Below are 19,742 nucleotides of genomic sequence, written 5' to 3' on the forward strand. Positions count from 1 at the left end.
TGTTTGGAACGAGATAAAACCCAGTCAGTTAAATGGATACACCGAGGTGGTTCGATCCTGCGACGAAAGTACCCCAGGCGAGTACTCAACCGATTGAGCTTAAATCCCGGCCCCTACGGTTATAGTTTACGGACGCCCATATAGCGCAAAACCAAATAGCACCCGACTGCATCAAAGTTTGAAGTGTACTAGCACAGATAGGACAGCACATACCGCTGCCTTTGATATACAAGTCGTGGGGCACTGTTTGGTGCGGGGGAAATGGGTCTACCGAGGGTGTTCGATCATACATGTACAACTCAGGTACTGGGGGGGGGGGGGGGCGGCAACCCATATTGGCTATGTATGTATGTATGTATGTATGTATGTATGTATGAATATCTATATATTGTATGTATGTCGAGGTTGACTGTTATATACATAGATATTAACGCACTGACACAGGGGATAATTAAATCCTTTCTGGTCTCACAAATTGTCCCATGCTGTTGCTGGGACTCGAACTTGTGGCACCGAATCGCCCGCAAATTGCAAACTAATCACGATGCGCTCTGAGCTATTGAGGCATCCATATAAATCCTTTCTGGCCTCACAAATTGTCCCATGCCGTTGCTGGGACTCGAACCTGTGGCAACGAATCGCCCGCAAATTGCAGACTAACCACGATGCGTTCTGAGCTATCCATGTATGTATGTATGTATGTATGTATCATTTTATAAAATGTAATAGTTTTTAAAGAAAAGGGTTTGATTGGGAAGGGGGGGGGGGGGAGCATATATCATTGTGCTCTAGTGATGTTGCTAAACAAAACCAACTTTTTTCCCATGTATATTTACGGTTTCTATTTTCCCCAAGAACACTTTAAATATTGATGTCACAACAGTGTCACTTGCTGTCAATCTTTTTTCAACATCCTCTGCATACAGAGAACATTAATTTCAGAGTTTTGTATAAGCGAAACGTTTACAGTGACTTACGAAGTATAAGCCACATGATCAAGGTCAAAACTTGATGATGCTTAATTAATGTCCATGTGTATACTGTATAGGAAGAAGGAAATGGTCAAACATTAAAGGGACATTCCTGAGTTTGCTACATTGTAAGATGTTTCCGACTAATAAAATATTTCTACGATTAAACTTACATATTAAATATATTTTCTTGTTTAGAATATCAGTGGCTGTATATTCAATGTGTTTCTGGTCGTCTTAATATTTGTAAGAATCCCAATCTGGATTTTGTCTTCAAATAATTTGGTACGTACGGAAAAATATATTTTAGGAAATAAGATGAAATTTAACCTAGTACAAATATTAGAACGATCAGAAACACGTTTCATATACAGCCACTATAATATTATGCAGAAAAATATATTTGATATGTAATTACAATCGTTAAAAAGTCTCTGTTAGTCGATAACATCTTTAAAATTGCAGCAAGCTCAGGAATGCCCCTTTAAGCAAATTGCACTAGTATGAAACGTTCGTATGCAACGAAGACGTTTAAAAATATACCTGTCCTAGAAACCATTGTAAATATTTATTCCCTTTACATAGGTAGCTTTATTCTACATAAAAAAAACGACGTGTTATTATTTCAACTCATGCGTAGTTACAGTAGTTATATTTATCGTTTAACTGAAGGCAGCGGACTCGTTCGTATGCAGCGTAGTCAGCATTACTCAAGATGTAGCCAGAAAACATTCGATGCAGTGAATTAATTATTCAATAAATGGCCGTGGGACAATGGTTTCCAGTTAAACACGCGTCAATACCAGGTGTAACCAATGGCGACATTTGTGGGGGGTTTTGTATGGAGTTTAATTTTTCAACGAATCGTTTTGCTGTTGTTGTTTTGGGGGTTTTCAAATTGATTATTAATTATCAAGCACGGATAATGAGAACGTCAATTTAACAATTAGAGTTATATGCAAGTAATAACACAGCAATGGTTATGGCCATCTATATGCGGAAAACACATGGGTCTTTAATTGATTTATAGAGGCGGGACGTAGCCCAGTGGTAAAGCGTTCGCTTGATACGCGGTCGGTCTAGGATCGATCCCCGTCGGTGGACCCATTGGGCTATTTCTCGTTCCAGCCAGTGCACCACGACTACCCTGTCTGTGGGATGGTGCATATAAAAGATCCCTTGCTGCTAATCGAAAAGAGTAGCCCATGAAGTGGCGACAACGGGTTTCCTCTCCCAATATCTGTGTGGTCCTTAACCATATGTCTGACGTCATATAACCGTAAATAAAATGTGTTGAGTGCGTCGTTAAATAAAACATTTCTTTCTTTAATTGATTTATATCACTCAGTTTGCCATCCTCTACATTTGGACGTAACCGCAGGTTCCCTCTCCCCCAATCCCGCGCGGGTGGTGAACCTGCCAATTTTGTCCCAACTTGAACCGCCCCTGACGGCGCTGGAGCTCTCTTCGAGCGGTGACGTGGAAGGGACCGCCCTGGAAGAGGAGCTGCTGGCTTCGGTTCCCCTCGATCCGCCACTGTCATATTCGGAGCCTTGCTGGAAGGGGTCCGCAAGCAGAAAAGATCGCTCCCGGAAGTGGAGCCGCCGTTATTGCCCCCGCTCCTCCCCTCTCCCGTCTGCAGTGGATATGCCGGTTTTGCGCCCCCACCCCAACCTTCCCTGACAGTGTTGGAGCGCACTTTGAAGGAGGTGGCGACACGGAAGGGACCTCCCCACATGGGCGTACATAGGATTTTGAAAAGGGGGGTTCCAAAATAGATTGCAGAGATATTGGGCATATAATATTATTTCTATGTTGAGTAAATATAATAATGTCAGATATCAATGTCAGATATATTAAATTATAAAAAAAGCGATTTCAGGTGGGGGTTCGGTCGAACCCATCGACCCCCCCCCCCCCCCCCCCACCCCTATGTACGCCCATGCCCCAGAAGAGGAGCTGCCGGCTTTGGTCCTGCCAAAACACCCCTGTTCGTACAGGAGCCTTCCTGGATGGGGCCGGCAAGTTAGACGGAGCTGCCGGCTTTGACTCCTCACCCACCCCCAACGGTAATGGAGATGCCGATTTTATTCCCGGACCGTTCTCGACGGCGCTGGAGCTCTCTGCGGAGGGGGCGGCAACGTGGAAGGGACCGCTCCCGCAGAGAAGCTGCCGTCTTTGGTACCACAGGAACCGCCCCTGTCAGTAGCCTACTTGAACATTCTTGGATGGGGCAGGCAAAGCACAGTGGAACTCAGTGGCGTAGGGAGGTGGGCACGGGTCCATGCCCCCTGACACGCACAAAACTGCCCACTTCACCTAAATTCTACCCAACGTGTGTGTATAGTGGAGAGAGGGGTACGGGCCATTCCGCCATGCGAGAGCAGCCCTAAGTTCAGTCAACGAATGAATGAATGAATGAATGAATGTTTAACGACACCCCAGCACGAAAAATACATCGGCTATTGGGTGTCAAACTATGGTAAATGGCAAAAACTAAAGTGATGATCAGCATCAATATAAAAATTCAAGATTTAAATAAAAACAGTGTAAAGAACCGTACAAAAATATAAATATCACTGATAGATACTGACTTTTACTCTAAATTTCAATTTGTGCTGTATTGGCCATTCTCAAAGAGAATGTTACACCCCTGCACCACGGTGAGGTTACAGCACGCGCTGGGGATCAGTCAACGAACGTTCCGCTAATGTTCGCGAACTATTTAATTGGTTACCGACGTGGCCATTTGGTTTAACGCGAAGCGGACGTTTTTCTGCTCGAAACTCGGACTAGGGCTGCGTTCAACCAGACCGAGCGGAAAAACGTCCGCTAGACTGGTTTATGCGCTTCACGGTAAAACAAATGGCTATTTTGGAAACCAATCAAATAGTTCGCGAACGTTAGCAAAACGTTTGCTGACTGGGACTTAGGGCTGGTGTATCTGTTCCGAGTTTCTTTATAAATGACTCGTTACTAAATGACGGCGACTCAGTCTGGTTATGACGTTTACACTAAAATAAGAATTTGTCCCCTATAATTAATTTTGATTAGTCTTTGAATATGTCATTAGACCAAATATAATCGTAATGATGGTAATGTTAAGCAGGGCCGTACCTTCCGGGGGGAGCGGCAGTTGCCCCCTGAGAATCTCTTCTTGTTTTTTCTTCTTTTTTCGCTTCAGAAAATAGCATACACATCTCAGGGTTTAATTTGTATAGTGTTTAATTTTTTCATAAAAAAGTAGTGCCCCCCCCCCCCCCCCAATGATTTTGATCAGGATACGGCCCTGTTAAGGACATGTGATACCTCCATTCAATTTTCTTCAAAGAAACTCTGGAGTCACATGACATTTTGACAACTTACAGAAAGTTGACAGTGGCAATCGTTTGATCCTTAGAAAATGTCACTTGCATTTTTCACCGACACTCCGAATACAGTTAAATACTAAATGTGCCGTGTGCAACAATTGTCCACAGAATAAACACATGAATTGATAGGCCATATGCGGTAGTATTTACACAAATAATCACTTTCATGTATAATCGTCAATCACAGCTGCAGGTACTTTTATTCGTTATGAATTTGCACCTCGAACTCTGACCTGGCGATCACGTGTGTTAGTACAATGTTACCTGGATGTCCTCTCTTACCTAATAAGTTCCACCAAGCGTCGCTTACATCTCCTCATTACATTAGTTTTGGAGATAACTTTGTTCCTGTGAAATTAAATATGGCGGTCATAAATCCAAGATAGCTACCATATGTAAGCAATCTTTTGAAGAAATATTAAATATTTAAAGGGACATACCCTAGTTTTTAAACACTAAGGCATATTGTTTACTATTAGAGCCGTTTTTGATAACAGAAATCATACTTTACTTAGATTTTATTGGTTAGATGATCCATTTCCGAAAATTCGAAGTGTTTTTGGTCATTCTGGTGTTTTTAATATCACAAAATGCATTTCTCATATTTTTAGAAACGCACATGCGTCTGAGAAGAAACAGTTATGGAGTCGACTTTCAGTCTATTTTTAGAGAGTATTTCACCATTTCAAAGTTACAGACTCGCGTTTCACTCAGTTGTAACTCTTTCCAAATGTGTTACAGGTTTGTGTATTAACTAAACTTAGTGTTAATTTTCACGGGTTGAAACGAGGGTCTGTCCCTTTAATGTTTTGTTTGAGTTAACGCAGCGTTTCGAGAGAATATAATTTTCAAAAATGTTTTAAATACTTAAAAAATCCAACATGGTCGCTGTGTATAATCAGATATTTGCCATATGCTTGATCCTGCTCATTTACAGATACTAGTAGCATGGATGAACTTGACATACATAAAAGCAAATAGGCTCAAATGTTTTCCACATAAATCTGTATTGTTGGATGTGCTCCATTTAGATTGGCGCCAACTGTTTTAGATATGTCAACAGTCTTAGTGCATTCGAATGTCCAGCTATCAGTTTCGATTGCAGGCTGATTTTTGTCCGAATTTTACAAAAGTGCGCGAATCATGATTACAATGTTTATTCATACTAGCATTACTGCCAAACAGCTAAATAGGGTTGTAAACGTATCACCACACATTTTTACATGGGTTACAACTGATATTTTGGGTAAAATAATGACATTACATGGTGAAAAGTGTTCAAGCCAGGTTATTTTGCCCGAATTTCTCTATTGTTTTGGCCAGAATTTAAAGATTTTCTCCAGGACTCGGATGGCAGTTACTCCCCCCCCCCCCCCGTCCCCCCCTGCCCCCTGCCCCCGTCCCCCCCCCCCCCCCCCCCCCCCCCTCCCCTCGTACGCTTATGTGTGAGATACATATTAATAGCTGTTGAGCAGTTAAGTAAGTTACGAAACCTGCACAAAAATGTGTTTAATGTTAAAGGGTACACTAGTTGTGGAGTACTGGCTGGAACGAGACGGGGATCGATCCCAGACTGATTACGTATCAAGCAAGCGCTATACCACTATACCGCTATACCACTAGGCTACGTTCCGACTCTCGTTATAGAATTTCACGTCACCACTGCAAAAAAGTAAACAAGGCAATCTAATTAAAATTAGCTCCACTGGTAGACCAGTAGAGCTAATTTTAATCAGATTGGTAAAAAAAAAAGGCAGAAAAAAATGGCTATTCGCTTTTGGAAATCATAAAGTTGAACACATTTTCACAATCAGGGCTTCCCTACAAATATTGTTTGCAAGTTCTGAAGTGGCAACTGCTGTCCATTGGGAGAGGATGTACGATGAACTTGGGAAATGTACCTGAAAAATTAATAACTGAATTGACATATGCCACTGCTATAAATATGATTTATTATACACACAGCTGTGCTGACTTCATAGTCATTGTGAATCACTGCACAGACAAATCAATACTTTGAGTTAGTACACAAGTTTTGGTTTGGTTTTGTTTAACGACACCATTAGAGCACATTCCTTTATTAATCGTCGGCTATTGGATGTCAAATATTGGGTAATTCTTACATAGTCTTAAAGAGGAAACCCGCTACATTTTTCAATTAGCAGCAAGGGATCTTTTATATGCACCATCCCACAGACATGAAAACACATATACCAGTTGTGATGCACTGGGTGGGACGAGAAATAGCCCAATGGGCCCACCGGCAGGGATCGATTCCAGACTGACCGCGCATCATGCGAGGGCTACCCCTGCGTGTGCTGTAACCTCACCGTGGTGCAGGGGTGTAACATTCTCTTTGAGAATGGCCAATACAGCACAAATTGTAGTTTAGAGTAAAAGTCAGTATCTATCTGTGATATTTGTATTTGTATTTTTGCACTGTTCTTTACACTGTTTTTATTTATATCTTGAATTTTTCTGTTGATGTTGATCATCACCTTATTTGTTTCCATTACCATAGTTTGACACCCAATAGCCGATGTATTTTTCGTGCTGGGGTGTTGTTAAACATTCATTCATTCATTCATTCATTCACGCGAGGGCTACGTCCCGCCTCCCTTTGTATAGTGATTCAGTGAAGTGATATATTTAAAACATCCATGTTAATAGTACATTTAATCTTTTGTTGCATAATTGTACCATCCGAATGAACCATATAAACCCTACTGAAGAACATTATTTCATTGTATACTGATGGAAAGAAATAAAGGATCACACAGATAGCAACAAGAAATAATGACTGCATCAAAAATCAATTCATATTGTTAGAAGTTGACTGTAAACATATAGGCAGCACAGTCAACACTACAGACATTCAATCCCACATGACAACTTGGTATGAAATACAGACATTACTACGCTAGTTGTGAATTAAATTTGGTCTACAATTTGATGTGTTCCTTTATTTCTTTCCATCAGTATATTTATCTTGAATATAGTATCTCTTAAAACACCGACCAGTGCATCACGACTGGCACACCAAAGGCCGTGGTATGTGCTATTCTGTCTGTGGGATGGCGCACATAACAGATCCCTTGCTACCAATGGAACACTATGATGGGTTTTCTCTCTAAGACTATAATATTATGTCAGAATTACAAAATATTTGACATCCAATAACCGATGATTAATAAACCAAATAACCCTAGTGGTGTCGTTAAACAAAACAAACTTTAACTCTTAAAATGTACGCACGCACGCGCGCGTGCGCACGCACACACACACACACACACACACACACACACACACACAATATAACGGGTTCTCGTTGGCACTAACAACATATACCATTGCAAATATACATTATATAAGCATTTATTTTTACTCCAAATTGAGAACATTCCCGTCTCAGTTGTTACCTATATAACCGCATCTGGCTGTAGTACCGGTCCCAACAGCTGGTTCAGGAACCCAGTCACAACCACCGGCTCTTCCGCTATACCCTCATGTCCCAAGATGTCAATGCACAATATTACAAAATAACATGGACAAAATCCTGCCAGAAGGCTTACCACTGAGAAAGACTAGTTGTTTTAATTCTTCCTCAAAATTACTGGAAGTGAATTTAGCATATAAATACAAACAATATAAATGATAAAATAGTAATGAGCCATGTTATATTGAGTTTGGAGAGACCCATTCGCTAAAAGTATTTAAAAGACAAATAAAGTAAAGAACCCAGTATAGTATAGTTAAACAATGGCAGCACAAATAAAACAATGAGATATATACAGTTAAAATATTATACATAAATCATCCCATAACATATGTCAAAATTACGAACTGTCTGACATCCAATAATTGAGGATTAATAAATCAATGTGTTCTAGTGGTGTCGTTAATTTGATACCGATTATATAGATAAGAGACGACCGGAAACAGATGCGCCATTTGGTAACCCAGTGTATTGGAAAGTGAGGAAGTGGATGGAGGGGGGGGGGGGGGGGGGGGGGGGTCGCTGTCAGTTGAATGATCAGGGATAATGAAAATGCAATTATATTAGGGCTCGGAACTTTTAAAGGATTTTGGGGGCATGTTTTAACGAGAACATTTTGAATTTCACGTGTTAAAATAGTGCGTTTACAGCCTTCTCAGGAAAACATATGGGTGGGTGAGGTGTGGGGGGGGGAGATACATGAGCCCCGTGGCTTCACTCTAGTAGGTTAGGTCGACCCGCTTTTACACCAGCCAGTAGTTATTAAAATGTTTAATTTAGACACCGCCTGGGTTATTAACCTATTTACGGTAATGTTTTATGGAGTTTGTTTATTCCAGGCGTGTGCAGCTCACAGCGTCACGAGAATATGTCACGTGACCCAAGCATCCGTGAGTAAGTCGATGTAACTTATAATGATCGACTATTGCGCAGTGCTCAATTCGTATGCCGTTTGTTCTGTGATCTGTTGGATAGGAAGATAGCTTAACTTTATTCTGGTGAGTTAACTATTAATTTTTTACCTATTTTCTTTGTAGATAGTAGATAGGTTCAAAACTGTCGGTTCGGTAGGCCTATTTTGTTTTGTTTTTGTTAGTTTTTGTTAGTTTGTGGGGTGGGGCGTTTTGTTTGGTTTGTTCATTAAAAATAACGATAATGGTACAGGGGGAACCTCACCTTTTGCATGTAGACGTATGTTTATTACGTAATACGGTATAAGAACTAAGAAGGAAAAGGAAGGGATATGTCATTTGGTTAAACACCCCCAACACATTTAAAGTTACAGTCTCTGGTTACCATATTACAACATGTAAAAATATGAAACACAAGCTCAAATGCACTTTTAAAAAAAACTTGTGTGTGTTCGCTATGAACGGAGATCGTCAAAAGTATACGCTCGATTGGTCGCCTGTGCCTCCATCTCCATTGCTCGGAAAAGCACAAGCGACAGCCTGTTGTCAATTTCAGTCAACACGTGCGTTTGCGGATTTGAAATAGTAGCGGTCATCTCAAAACATTAAGTAAAGTTTGTTTTATTTAACGACGCCACTAGAGCACATTGATTTTTTTATCTTATCATCGGCTATTGGACGTCAAACATATGGTCATTCTGACACTGTTTTTAGAGGAAACCCGCTGTCGCCACATAGGCTACTCTTTTTACGACAGGCAGCAAGGGATCTTTTATTTGCGCTTCCCACAGGCAGGATAGCACAAACCATGGCCTTTGTTGAACCAGTTGTGGATCACTGGTCGGTGCAAGTGGTTTACATCTACCCATTGAGCCTTGCGGAGCACTCACTCAGGGTTTGGAGTCGGTATCTCGATTAAAAATCCCATGCGTCGACTGGGATCCGAACCCAGTACCTACCAGCCTGTAGACCGATGGCCTGCCACGACGCCACCGAGGCCGGTCTCAAAACATTAAATGAGAAATCTTGCGCTGTACGAAGAACGTTCGGTTGAGGATAGGGTACTAGTCTTTCGATAAAACCGGTTTGATCTTGACAACGTATTATCGACAATCGTATCTTCCTATTTCAGAATTAATATTTTATAAAGTGTTAGTAGAACTTTCAAAAGTTTTGTTTGTATAACACATTGAGCATGTATATTGTTGTTATATAAAATATACTAAAGCAGACATTGGACGTTTTCACTTCTTAATTTTACGAGCGTTATAATCAACAAATTCAAATAAATATTCTTTCGTATGGAAAGTTTGTTTTGTTTAACGACATCACTGTTAGAGCATATTGATTTATTAATCATCAGCTATTGGATGTCAATCATTTGGTAATTTTAATGTGAAGGGGGAGGGTATTGAGGGTCGAAACACTTACCTGCCCAAGCTAAACAAAATTGAAATATATTTTCTGGGGGAGCATGACGCCATATAAACTTCGCTCAACAGTCTATAACCCCCAACACCGCTCAAATCCCTGCACACGCGCCTTGGAAACCCGCTATATTGATTTTGCAAGGGACCGTTTACATGCACCATCCCACAAACAGGATATCACATACCATAGCCTTTTATATACCAGTCATGGCGCACTGGTTGGAACGAACCCGCCGATGGGGATCGATCCTAGACCGACCGCATTTTAATTGAATTAACATCTTACGTGATTTCATCTCGTGAATTAAATGGGTCCACCGGCCTTGGTAGCGCCGTGGTTAGGCCATCGGTCTACAGGCTGGTAGGTACTGGGTTCGGATCCCAGTCGAGGCATGGGATTTTTAATCCAGATACCGACTCCAAACCCTGAGTTAGTGCTCCGCAAGGCTCAATGGGTAGATGTAAACCACTTGCACCGACCAGTGATCCATAACTGGTTCAACAAAGGCCATGGTTTGTGCTATCCTGCCTGTGGGAAGCGCAAATAAAATATCTCTTGCTGTCTGTCGTAAAAGAGTAGCCTATGTGGCGACAGCGGGTTTCCTCTAAAAACAGTGTCAGAATGACCATATGTTTGACGTCCAATAGCCGATGATAAGATAAAAAAAATCAATGTGCTCTAGTGGCGTCGCTAAATAAAACAAACTACTTTTTTTTAAATGGGTCCAACTAACTAACCACTAACCCACTGTCCTGGACAGACAGCCCAGATAGCTGAGCATGTGTGCCCAGAACAGCGTTCTTGAAGCTTAATTGGATTTATCTCGCCTTCATGTAAAATTCTTTAATCCCATTGGTTGTTTGCCGTTGGACAAATCCCTTATCCCCCTGTGGGCGGAGCCAAATTCTCTTATACCCTGTCTGTAATTTCCAACAGTTTCCAGCCGCCCCAGTTAATGCTAAAGCAATAATTAGATTATAAATAACATTGATAATCAACCAAGTATACATAATTAATTTTATTTTTACTATAAAATACACTATTTCAATACTTTTAAAAGCTGCAATGTTGAACTCGGACACCTAATTACGGTCGTGGTGTTATTGTATTAATGCGCGATTAGCAACAGTTGTTGTTTTTTGTTTTTTTTAATATTTTTATTTTTTTACTACATACATTTCTAATAAAAAAAAAGTGTTTTTTATTTTTGTTATTAATATCTGTTTCAGACTATTTCGTATTACAAACATTTGAAGTTAAAAACTCGTTTATCGACGGAACTATTTTTCGTCACTGGCAAGTGGTTTCGTTCGCGTCCGCGTGGTACGGCTCCGTTAATAAATTGTTAACAATTATTTTCTGGCGTTATTTTGATTATTTGGCTATATGGTTTAACATGTCGGCAAGATAAATTCGTTGTAGAAGCATCTCTCGGGGTATATGGCTGTTTATGTACCCTCTGTGTGCTCTTTTAAAAGAACACACAGAGGGTACATAAAAAGCCATATACCCCTCGTGATGCTTCTACAACTTATAATAAGCACGAAAATAAGTTGAAATGGGTCCAACCAAACACCCAGGGGGGCGGGACCCCATCGGTGGACCTATTGACCGCGTGATGTATATTCTTGCGCAAAATAAACTAGTTCAATAAATATGAAACGAAAACAAAGTATATGTTCTGTATAAGTATTTAATGTTTAAGATGATTCATATATTTCAGTCATTAAAAGGCTCTACAAATGAGAAACGTTAAAATGGCAACACACTCACGACAGTGGCAGTCTTGTGAGAGTGATTGGTGCGTCAATGATGTCCCTGTATCAAGTCGAACAGTAAAACGGCGGAATGGACGGACGAAGGATTCTTATATTTCTTTTATATATATAGCTTTAAACGTTTATGACGTGTGGGCCTGGAAAAGTTAAAATAGTACGTTGCATTTGCTTATTTTACAGGATACACGTTTGACTATTACATTTCGAGGATTGGACACCAGGAGCCAAAATGGCAGAAACTATGGAGGTTTGTACTTAAAGGCATACAGTCACGGGTTTCAGGGCCCTGTGTAGCTAAATATTGATTATATATGCAAATTACATTCATCTGGAATACCAAACCTCGCTATTGTATCATTTAAAACATTTTAACTGAAACACAATAGAGGGAATCCCATGGCAACCATGTAACAGTTTGTTTTAAATCTTGAACTCTTTTTTTCTTTCTTTTTTTTTCTTTTTGTTAAGTCTGAAATATACAGTGAAACAGTAGTGAGTTACATATATATATATATATATATATAGGTAGACGACGGTCGTGTAATATAGCCTTGAATTTTATATACACAGCCGTCGTGTTTAGGGATTTGGCAAATGAGGTCTGTGTTTTTAGATAAATATAGATATAATCATAATCGGCAAATAATTGAAACTATTTCATGACAAAGCAACGGCTAATTCGCTGAATGAGTCGATGACGCTTTGTTTTTGTTTGGGTTTTTTGTTTGATTTTTGTTTTGCTTTTGTTTTCGGGTTGTTTTTTTGTCGGTTTTTTTCTTTTTATGGTTTTTGTTTTTGTTTAGTTTTTTGTGGATTTTTTTAATTGGGTTTTTTTTTGGGGGGGGTGTGGGGGTGTGTGTGATTTTGTTAACGGAGTCACTATACACAGGACCACCAATAGCACAACATTATGGCACTATTTGTGTGCATCGATTACAATGTGTCAATAAAATTTAGTGACTCGTGTATTTATTATTGTTGTAGTTTACAGTGTATATAACTGATTAGCATTTTAAAACTCGGGCTCTTGTGGGGTTGATTTTATTTGGATACTAAATGTATTGCAATAAGCTACTGTTACTACTCCTAGACGAAAAGAGACAAACGAAATAGGTGGTTCTATCATAAAATGTGTTCTCACCGTGCTGGGCCTGAGTGACACGTGAGAAAACTTTGCTTACTACTAATAAAACACGACGTGGTATGTCGATACATTCTATTACCTATATTAAAACTATATTAGAACTAGGATATGGTAAAAATTAATTAAATCGTTCTTCACATATGGATGTTTGATCATACTCGTTATTTTTTTCTCCTTTTTTCTATTTTTTTTTCTTTTCATTAGGAATTTAAAACTTTGGAGTCTGCCAGTAATGTCAGTCTTTCCACTGAGAAAGTTGCTGGGTTCAATGTGTCTCCTGGTGCGGACACGATTCCGAATGGTCATACAGACAACAGTAAACACACCTCTAACGGTGGTGGCTTGGACGCTACTTACCTAGCTAAGACAGGAAATCCAACAAAAAAAAATGATGAAGTTGATGAACAAAGTCATAGTTGTGACGAATCTGGAGGTGCAAATGATCAGACACAGCAAACTGAGATTAAAACTAAGGAAGATATGGAGGAACATTCTTCAAATGTTTCCAACACTGAAAGTGTACACACAGACGAACACCGTGAGGCAGAACATTCAGTCGATGACACTGAACCTGTTGACGATTCAGCAGCTGTTGACGATTCAGAACCTGTTGACGATTCAGAAGCTATTAATGATCTGGAACCTGTTGACGATTCAGCAGCTGTTGACGATTCGAAACCTGTTGACGACTCAGAAGCTGTTGATGATTCGGAACCTGTTGACGATTCAGAAGCTATTAACGATTTGGAACCTGTTGACGATTCAAAAGCTGTTAACGATTCAGAAATTATTAACGATTCAGAAGTTGAAAACTCGTCATTGTCTGTTCCAGTTGTTGATGACGTCAAAGAGGAAAATGGTTCAGAAGCATTTGAAGCAGATTCTTCCAATACACGGCCAGAACAACATATCAATGCTAATGTTGCAGGTGATGAATCCATATCTGAAAGTCAGGAGATACAAACTACCGAAGGACAGTTGCCAACAGGAAATAAAACGCACGATGAATCATTTTCTCCGAGTGAGAATGGAGGATCTGAAGTCAGAATATCAGCAGGAGATTCAGATCACTTGATGGAACATAAAAACCAGTCTGAAGTCTTGAAATCTGAGCCTGTGCAAGAGAATATCCGAGATTCCGAGCATGACCCCAAAACACACGGTGACTCACTTTCTATAAGTGAGAATAGAGAATCCGAAGTCAAAATATCAGCAGGAGATGCAGATCAGTTAATTGAAGACAAAGATAAAAACCAGTCTGAAGTCTTGAAATCTGAGCCTGTGCAAGAGAATATCCGAGATTCCGAGCATGACCCCAAAACACACGGTGACTCACTTTCTATAAGTGAGAATAGAGAATCCGAAGTCAAAATATCAGCAGGAGATGCAGATCAGTTAATTGAAGACAAAGATAAAAACCAGTCTGAAGTCTTGAAATCTGAGCCTGTGCAAGAGAATATCCGAGATTCCGAGCATGACCCCAAAACACACGGTGACTCACTTTCTATAAGTGAGAATAGAGAATCCGAAGTCAAAATATCAGCAGGAGATGCAGATCAGTTAATTGAAGACAAAGATAAAAACCAGTCTGAAGTCTTGAAATCTGAGCCTGTGCAAGAGAATATCCGAGATTCCGAGCATGACCCCAAAACACACGGTGACTCACTTTCTATAAGTGAGAATAGAGAATCCGAAGTCAAAATATCAGCAGGAGATGCAGATCAGTTAATTGAAGACAAAGATAAAAACCAGTCTGAAGTCTTGAAATCTGAGCCTGTGCAAGAGAATATCCGAGATTCCGAGCATGACCCCAAAACACACGGTGACTCACTTTCTATAAGTGAGAATAGGGAATCCGAAGTCAAAATATCAGCAGATGCAGATCAGTTAATTGAAGACAAAGATAAAAACCAATCTGACGTCTCGAAATCAGAACCTGTGCAAGAGAATATCGGGGATTCCGAACATGACCCCAAAACACACGGTGAATTATTTTCTGTAAGCGAGAATAGAGGATCCGAAGTCTCACCAGTAGATTCTGATCACTTGATGGAAGACCAAGGCAAGAAGCAGTCTGACGTCTTGCTGTCTCAACCTGTGCAAGAGATTATCGGAGATTTCGGACATGACCCAAATGCTAGCACGTTTGACGCTGCTTCAAAGGAGGAAGTGTGTGTCGCTGTGAATGAAGCAGAGGACAAGACTGAACCGAAAACATCACAAGAGGTAAATATATCAGATGTTTCCCGTATCAGTCCATTACACGTCACTTCAACATGTGAAACATCACAAGAGGTAAATACATCAGATGTTTCCCGTATCAGTCCATTACACGTCACTTCAACATGTGAAACATCACAAGAGGTAAATACATCAGATGTTTCCCGTATCAGTCCATTACACGTCACTTCAACATGTGAAACATCACAAGAGGTAAATACATCAGATGTTTCCCGTATCAGTCCATTACACGTCACTTCAACAAGTGAAACATCACAAGAGGTAAATACATCAGATGTTTCCCGTATCAGTCCATTACACGTCACTTCAACATGTGAAACATCACAAGAGGTAAATACATCAGATGTTTCCCGTATCAGTCCATTACACGTCACTTCAACAAGTGAAACATCACAAGAGGTAAATACATCAGATGTTTCCCGTATCAGTCCATTACACGTCACTTCAACATGTGAAACATCACAAGAGGTAAATACATCAGATGCTTCCCTTGTTAGTCCATTATACGTAGGTTCAACATGTAAAACGTTACAGTAGGTACTGTACTGAAATATCTTCACACCACCACTGGTCAGTATTCAGCTAGACTCACAAAGCAGCATTATGTCCTTTCTAAATTTCTAATGATAAGTTTGCTCCACAAACAAAGCAATATTATGTCTTTTCTGAATTTCTGCTAATTAGTTTTATAAACTCCCTGAACTCATTGTTGGAGCAAATTCTCAAATTCAACCAAACACGAAGAGATATTCGATCAAAATGTGCTAACCTGTGTCCTTTTTACCATGTATTGCCATCACTCTACCTGCAAAATTAGTTGTAATTCATGTAAAAATGCGACCCTATATATAGCCGTTTGGCAGTAATGTTATTATCAGAAACTTGTTACCAAGATTCGGACATATTCGTTTAATTCGGGCAAAAGCTAGTCTGCCCACCCCCTACAAAAATGGGAGCTTTTGCTTAATGGCCCGTGACCTGATTAATTTGCATCTAATTAGCAAAGTTATTAAATTATTAGCGTCATCTGAAAAATGTCATGTTATTTTATTGGATACGCTACCTGTTATGTGATAAAATATTATTTATTTTTCCTTCTGGTTGATTCTTTTTATAGGACGACCTTCTACCAGTTCCAGATGGCCAGCCTTTAGACTTGCTACTCATTGGTCGAACGGGACATGGCAAAACCTCGATATGCAAGACGATCCTCGAAAGCACAGATACCATTGCTAAATGTACAACAGAATGTTTCCTTATTGAGACTATCGTTGGCCGAAGGCTGTTACGACTTCTTGATACCCCAGGGACCATCGACAGCAAGAAGGGTGGCGTCGCGCTGAAGGAGGTGGCCAACATATTCACTCTAAACCCCAGCGGTTTCCACGCCATTTTGTTTGTCATAAAATATGGCAGCAAAATGTCAGCTTATGAACTTGGGCTAACTGAGATGCTGAAAGTGTTGTTGGGAGAAGACGTGTTTAGAAACTACGTCATGCTTGTAGTTACCCATGGCGATAGATTCGAAGCCGACATGGAGAAGGGTCTTGTAGCTGGTGATATTAAATCCTATGTTGATCAACACGACGGTCGTCTCAAGGATCTGTTGACGGAATGTAAACACAGAATGATTCTCTTCGACAACACAGACGTGGACCCGGCGAAGAAACGAAAGCAGGTCTGCGAGTTGGTCTCCATGGTAGATGAAATTGTGAACAGCAATGATGGTAAACGATACGACAGTTCCTATTTTAAACTGGCCAAGAAGGAAACTGAGTTCCAGACCTCGACCACGCTAACTGGCTCGGAAACGGACGAAGAGAGGCGGATCCTGGAAGAAGGCATCAGAGGGCAGGTGGGCCAGGTGGTAGCGGAGCAGATTAAGAAGGACAACAACTGGTGCTTCCCCGCGGATGCCTTGGTGCGGCTGTCATCGGGGCAACACGTTACCATGGCGAGTCTTCGAGTTGGCGATAAGGTTCTCAGCTGCGCTCACGAAAGCAAATTGGTCTACAGCGAAGTATACATGTTCGGACACGTCGAGAGTGACGTCATGTTGCCGTGCATCAAGATACGGACCTCAGACTTCAGCATCTCCCTCTCTCCAGGCCACTACGTCTTTGTCGGTGACGAGCCAGCGTCGTCGATGACGCCAGTTCTGGCTCAGAACGTGAAGTGTGGCGATCGCGTGTACGCCTGTCGCTCGTCTCACAGTGTCGACGTGGAGCCCAGATCTGTAGAACTAGAACCCAGTACTGTTATTGAAGTTCAGTCCACCGTCTGTCGTGGAAAGTATGCACCATTTACGGAATGTGGGACCATTGTCGTGGATGACATTCTAGCATCTTGTTACGTAGAGATTCTGCCGCCTTACGTCTCCCACGTACTGTTGTGGCCCATCAGGAAGTTGTATGCTGTTTTTCCTGGTTTATGCTCCACCCTTACTTACAGCAGATTCTGTGGAATCCCACTTTGGATACATTGGTGTATGAAAACTTTACTCCCGCGTTTGCCACTTATCTTCGGCGATAGACTAACCAAGTGATCGTTTTTCTGCCATCATGTGTCTCTCATCTGGTCTCCCACGTACTTTTGTGGCCCATGAGGAAGTTGTATGCTGCTTTTCCTGGTTTATGCTCCACCCTTCCACTGTGGATACATTGGTGTATGAAAACTTTACTTCCACGTTTTTCACTTATCTTCAGCGATAGACTACTAGTAACCAAGTGATCGCATGATAAATACCTTATAAACCCCTGACATATAGTGTACCGGCTTGGTGTAATATCTGTTCTTTTGTTTGCAAAATGTCTCACTTTTGCCAGTTGAATTTAATAGTATTAGTAACCATACTCTACTCGTTTTCAGATTTTATACAATGACATCGATGGCACATGGGTAATTACATCGAAGGTAGTCGTGTAATATGACCATGCTGAACATTTTGTACCCAGAAAAGCATCACAAATATCGTATAGTAGTTTGGCGGACTTTATAGATTTATTGGTGTATAACGGTAAATGCCCACCATTGCCTAATCGACCAAGTTAACACTATATAACAATATATGCCAAATACTAGTAGTTCCTAATTGATATAATGGTGTGCAATACTTGATGTTAAATGTTGTTGTTCTTTTCGTTCGCTTGTTGAATACATGTCGAGGCCAGGAGTGACTGTGAACGATACTGTTCTCTGTAGATCACTTCTTGTGCCATACAGCTTTTTTCTGGAGAGTTGTTGTAGTTGTCCAGGTAGTCTGCCTCAGTTGCTGTAGGTTTATGCGGTTATGTTAAATGTTTATACGCAAAATAAAATGTTGAGAATACTGGAGAAACAATGAGCAAGTACTAGTTCAAATCTCTTACTTGTTGTCGGGACGGGACGTAGCCCAGTAATAAAGCGCACGCCTGATGCGCGGTCGGTCTAGGTTCGATCCCCGTCGGTGGGCCCATTGGGCTATTTCTCGTTCCAGCCAGTGCACCACGACTGGTATATCAAAGGCCGTGGCATGTGCTACTAATGGGAAAATGTATCGGGTTTCCTCTCTATGACTGTCAAAATGACCATATGTTTGACATCCAATAGCCGATGATTAATAAATCAATGTGCTCTAATGGTGTCGTTAAACAAAACACTTTTAACTCACTTATCCGTCCGTCTGTCTGCCCCCCCCCCTCTCTCTCTCTCTCTCTCTCTCTCTCTCTCTCTCTCTCTCTCTCTCTCTCTCTCTCTCTCTCTCTCTCTCTCTCTCTCTCTTAAGCTTTTAAAACTTGGTTAATTCCTGTATGTTTTAGTTACCACGACAACCAAACAAATCAAAATATAAATCTGTCTTGTATCAAAATATGTATTTTTGATATACGTGTAATTATATGCACTTATGTTCGCGTTTTTCCAATTGACTTTAAAACAAGAATAAGCAGCACGTATTTTTGTTTTTTTTGTACATCAATATTCTAAATAATTATGATGTACTTCTTGTGTTGTAAGTATTTATTATGCATATGTATGCTGAAAACGTTATCGTTTGTTAATTAATTTATCGCAATAAATCTTTATGAAAATGTGTATTAACATTTTACTTAATTCATACAGTTCTACCGGCCTCGGTGGCGTCTTGGTTAGGCCATCGGTTTACAGTCTGGTAGGTACTGGGTTCGGATCCCAGTCGAGGCATGATATTTTTAATCCAGATACCGACTCCAAACCCTGAGTGAGTGCTCCGCAAGGCTCAATAGGTAGGTGTAAACCACTTGCACCGACCAGTGATCCATAACTGATTCAACAAAGGCCATGGTTTGTGCTATCCTGCCTGTGGGAAGCGCAAATAAAAGATCCCTTGCTGCCTGTCGTAAAAGAGTAGCCTATGTGGCGACAGCGGGTTTCCTCTTAAAAA

At 40.7% G+C, this 19,742-nt stretch overlaps 1 protein-coding gene across 1 annotated transcript; it reads left to right on the forward strand.

Moving 5' to 3' along the window:
* Positions 1–8,747: 8,747 nt before the first annotated feature.
* LOC121388292 lies at positions 8,748–18,844 on the forward strand. Its single transcript, XM_041519575.1, has 4 exons — positions 8,748–8,836; positions 12,139–12,205; positions 13,307–15,328; positions 16,461–18,844. The coding sequence occupies exons 2-4, from the start codon at positions 12,188–12,190 to the stop codon at positions 17,886–17,888; spliced, it is 3,468 nt and encodes a 1,155-aa protein (XP_041375509.1). The 5' UTR covers positions 8,748–8,836; positions 12,139–12,187; the 3' UTR covers positions 17,889–18,844.
* The last annotated feature ends 898 nt before the right edge of the window (positions 18,845–19,742 follow it).

This window comes from Gigantopelta aegis, chromosome 14 (genome assembly GCF_016097555.1).
Source record: "Gigantopelta aegis isolate Gae_Host chromosome 14, Gae_host_genome, whole genome shotgun sequence".
Taxonomy (NCBI): Eukaryota; Metazoa; Mollusca; class Gastropoda; order Neomphalida; family Peltospiridae; genus Gigantopelta; species Gigantopelta aegis.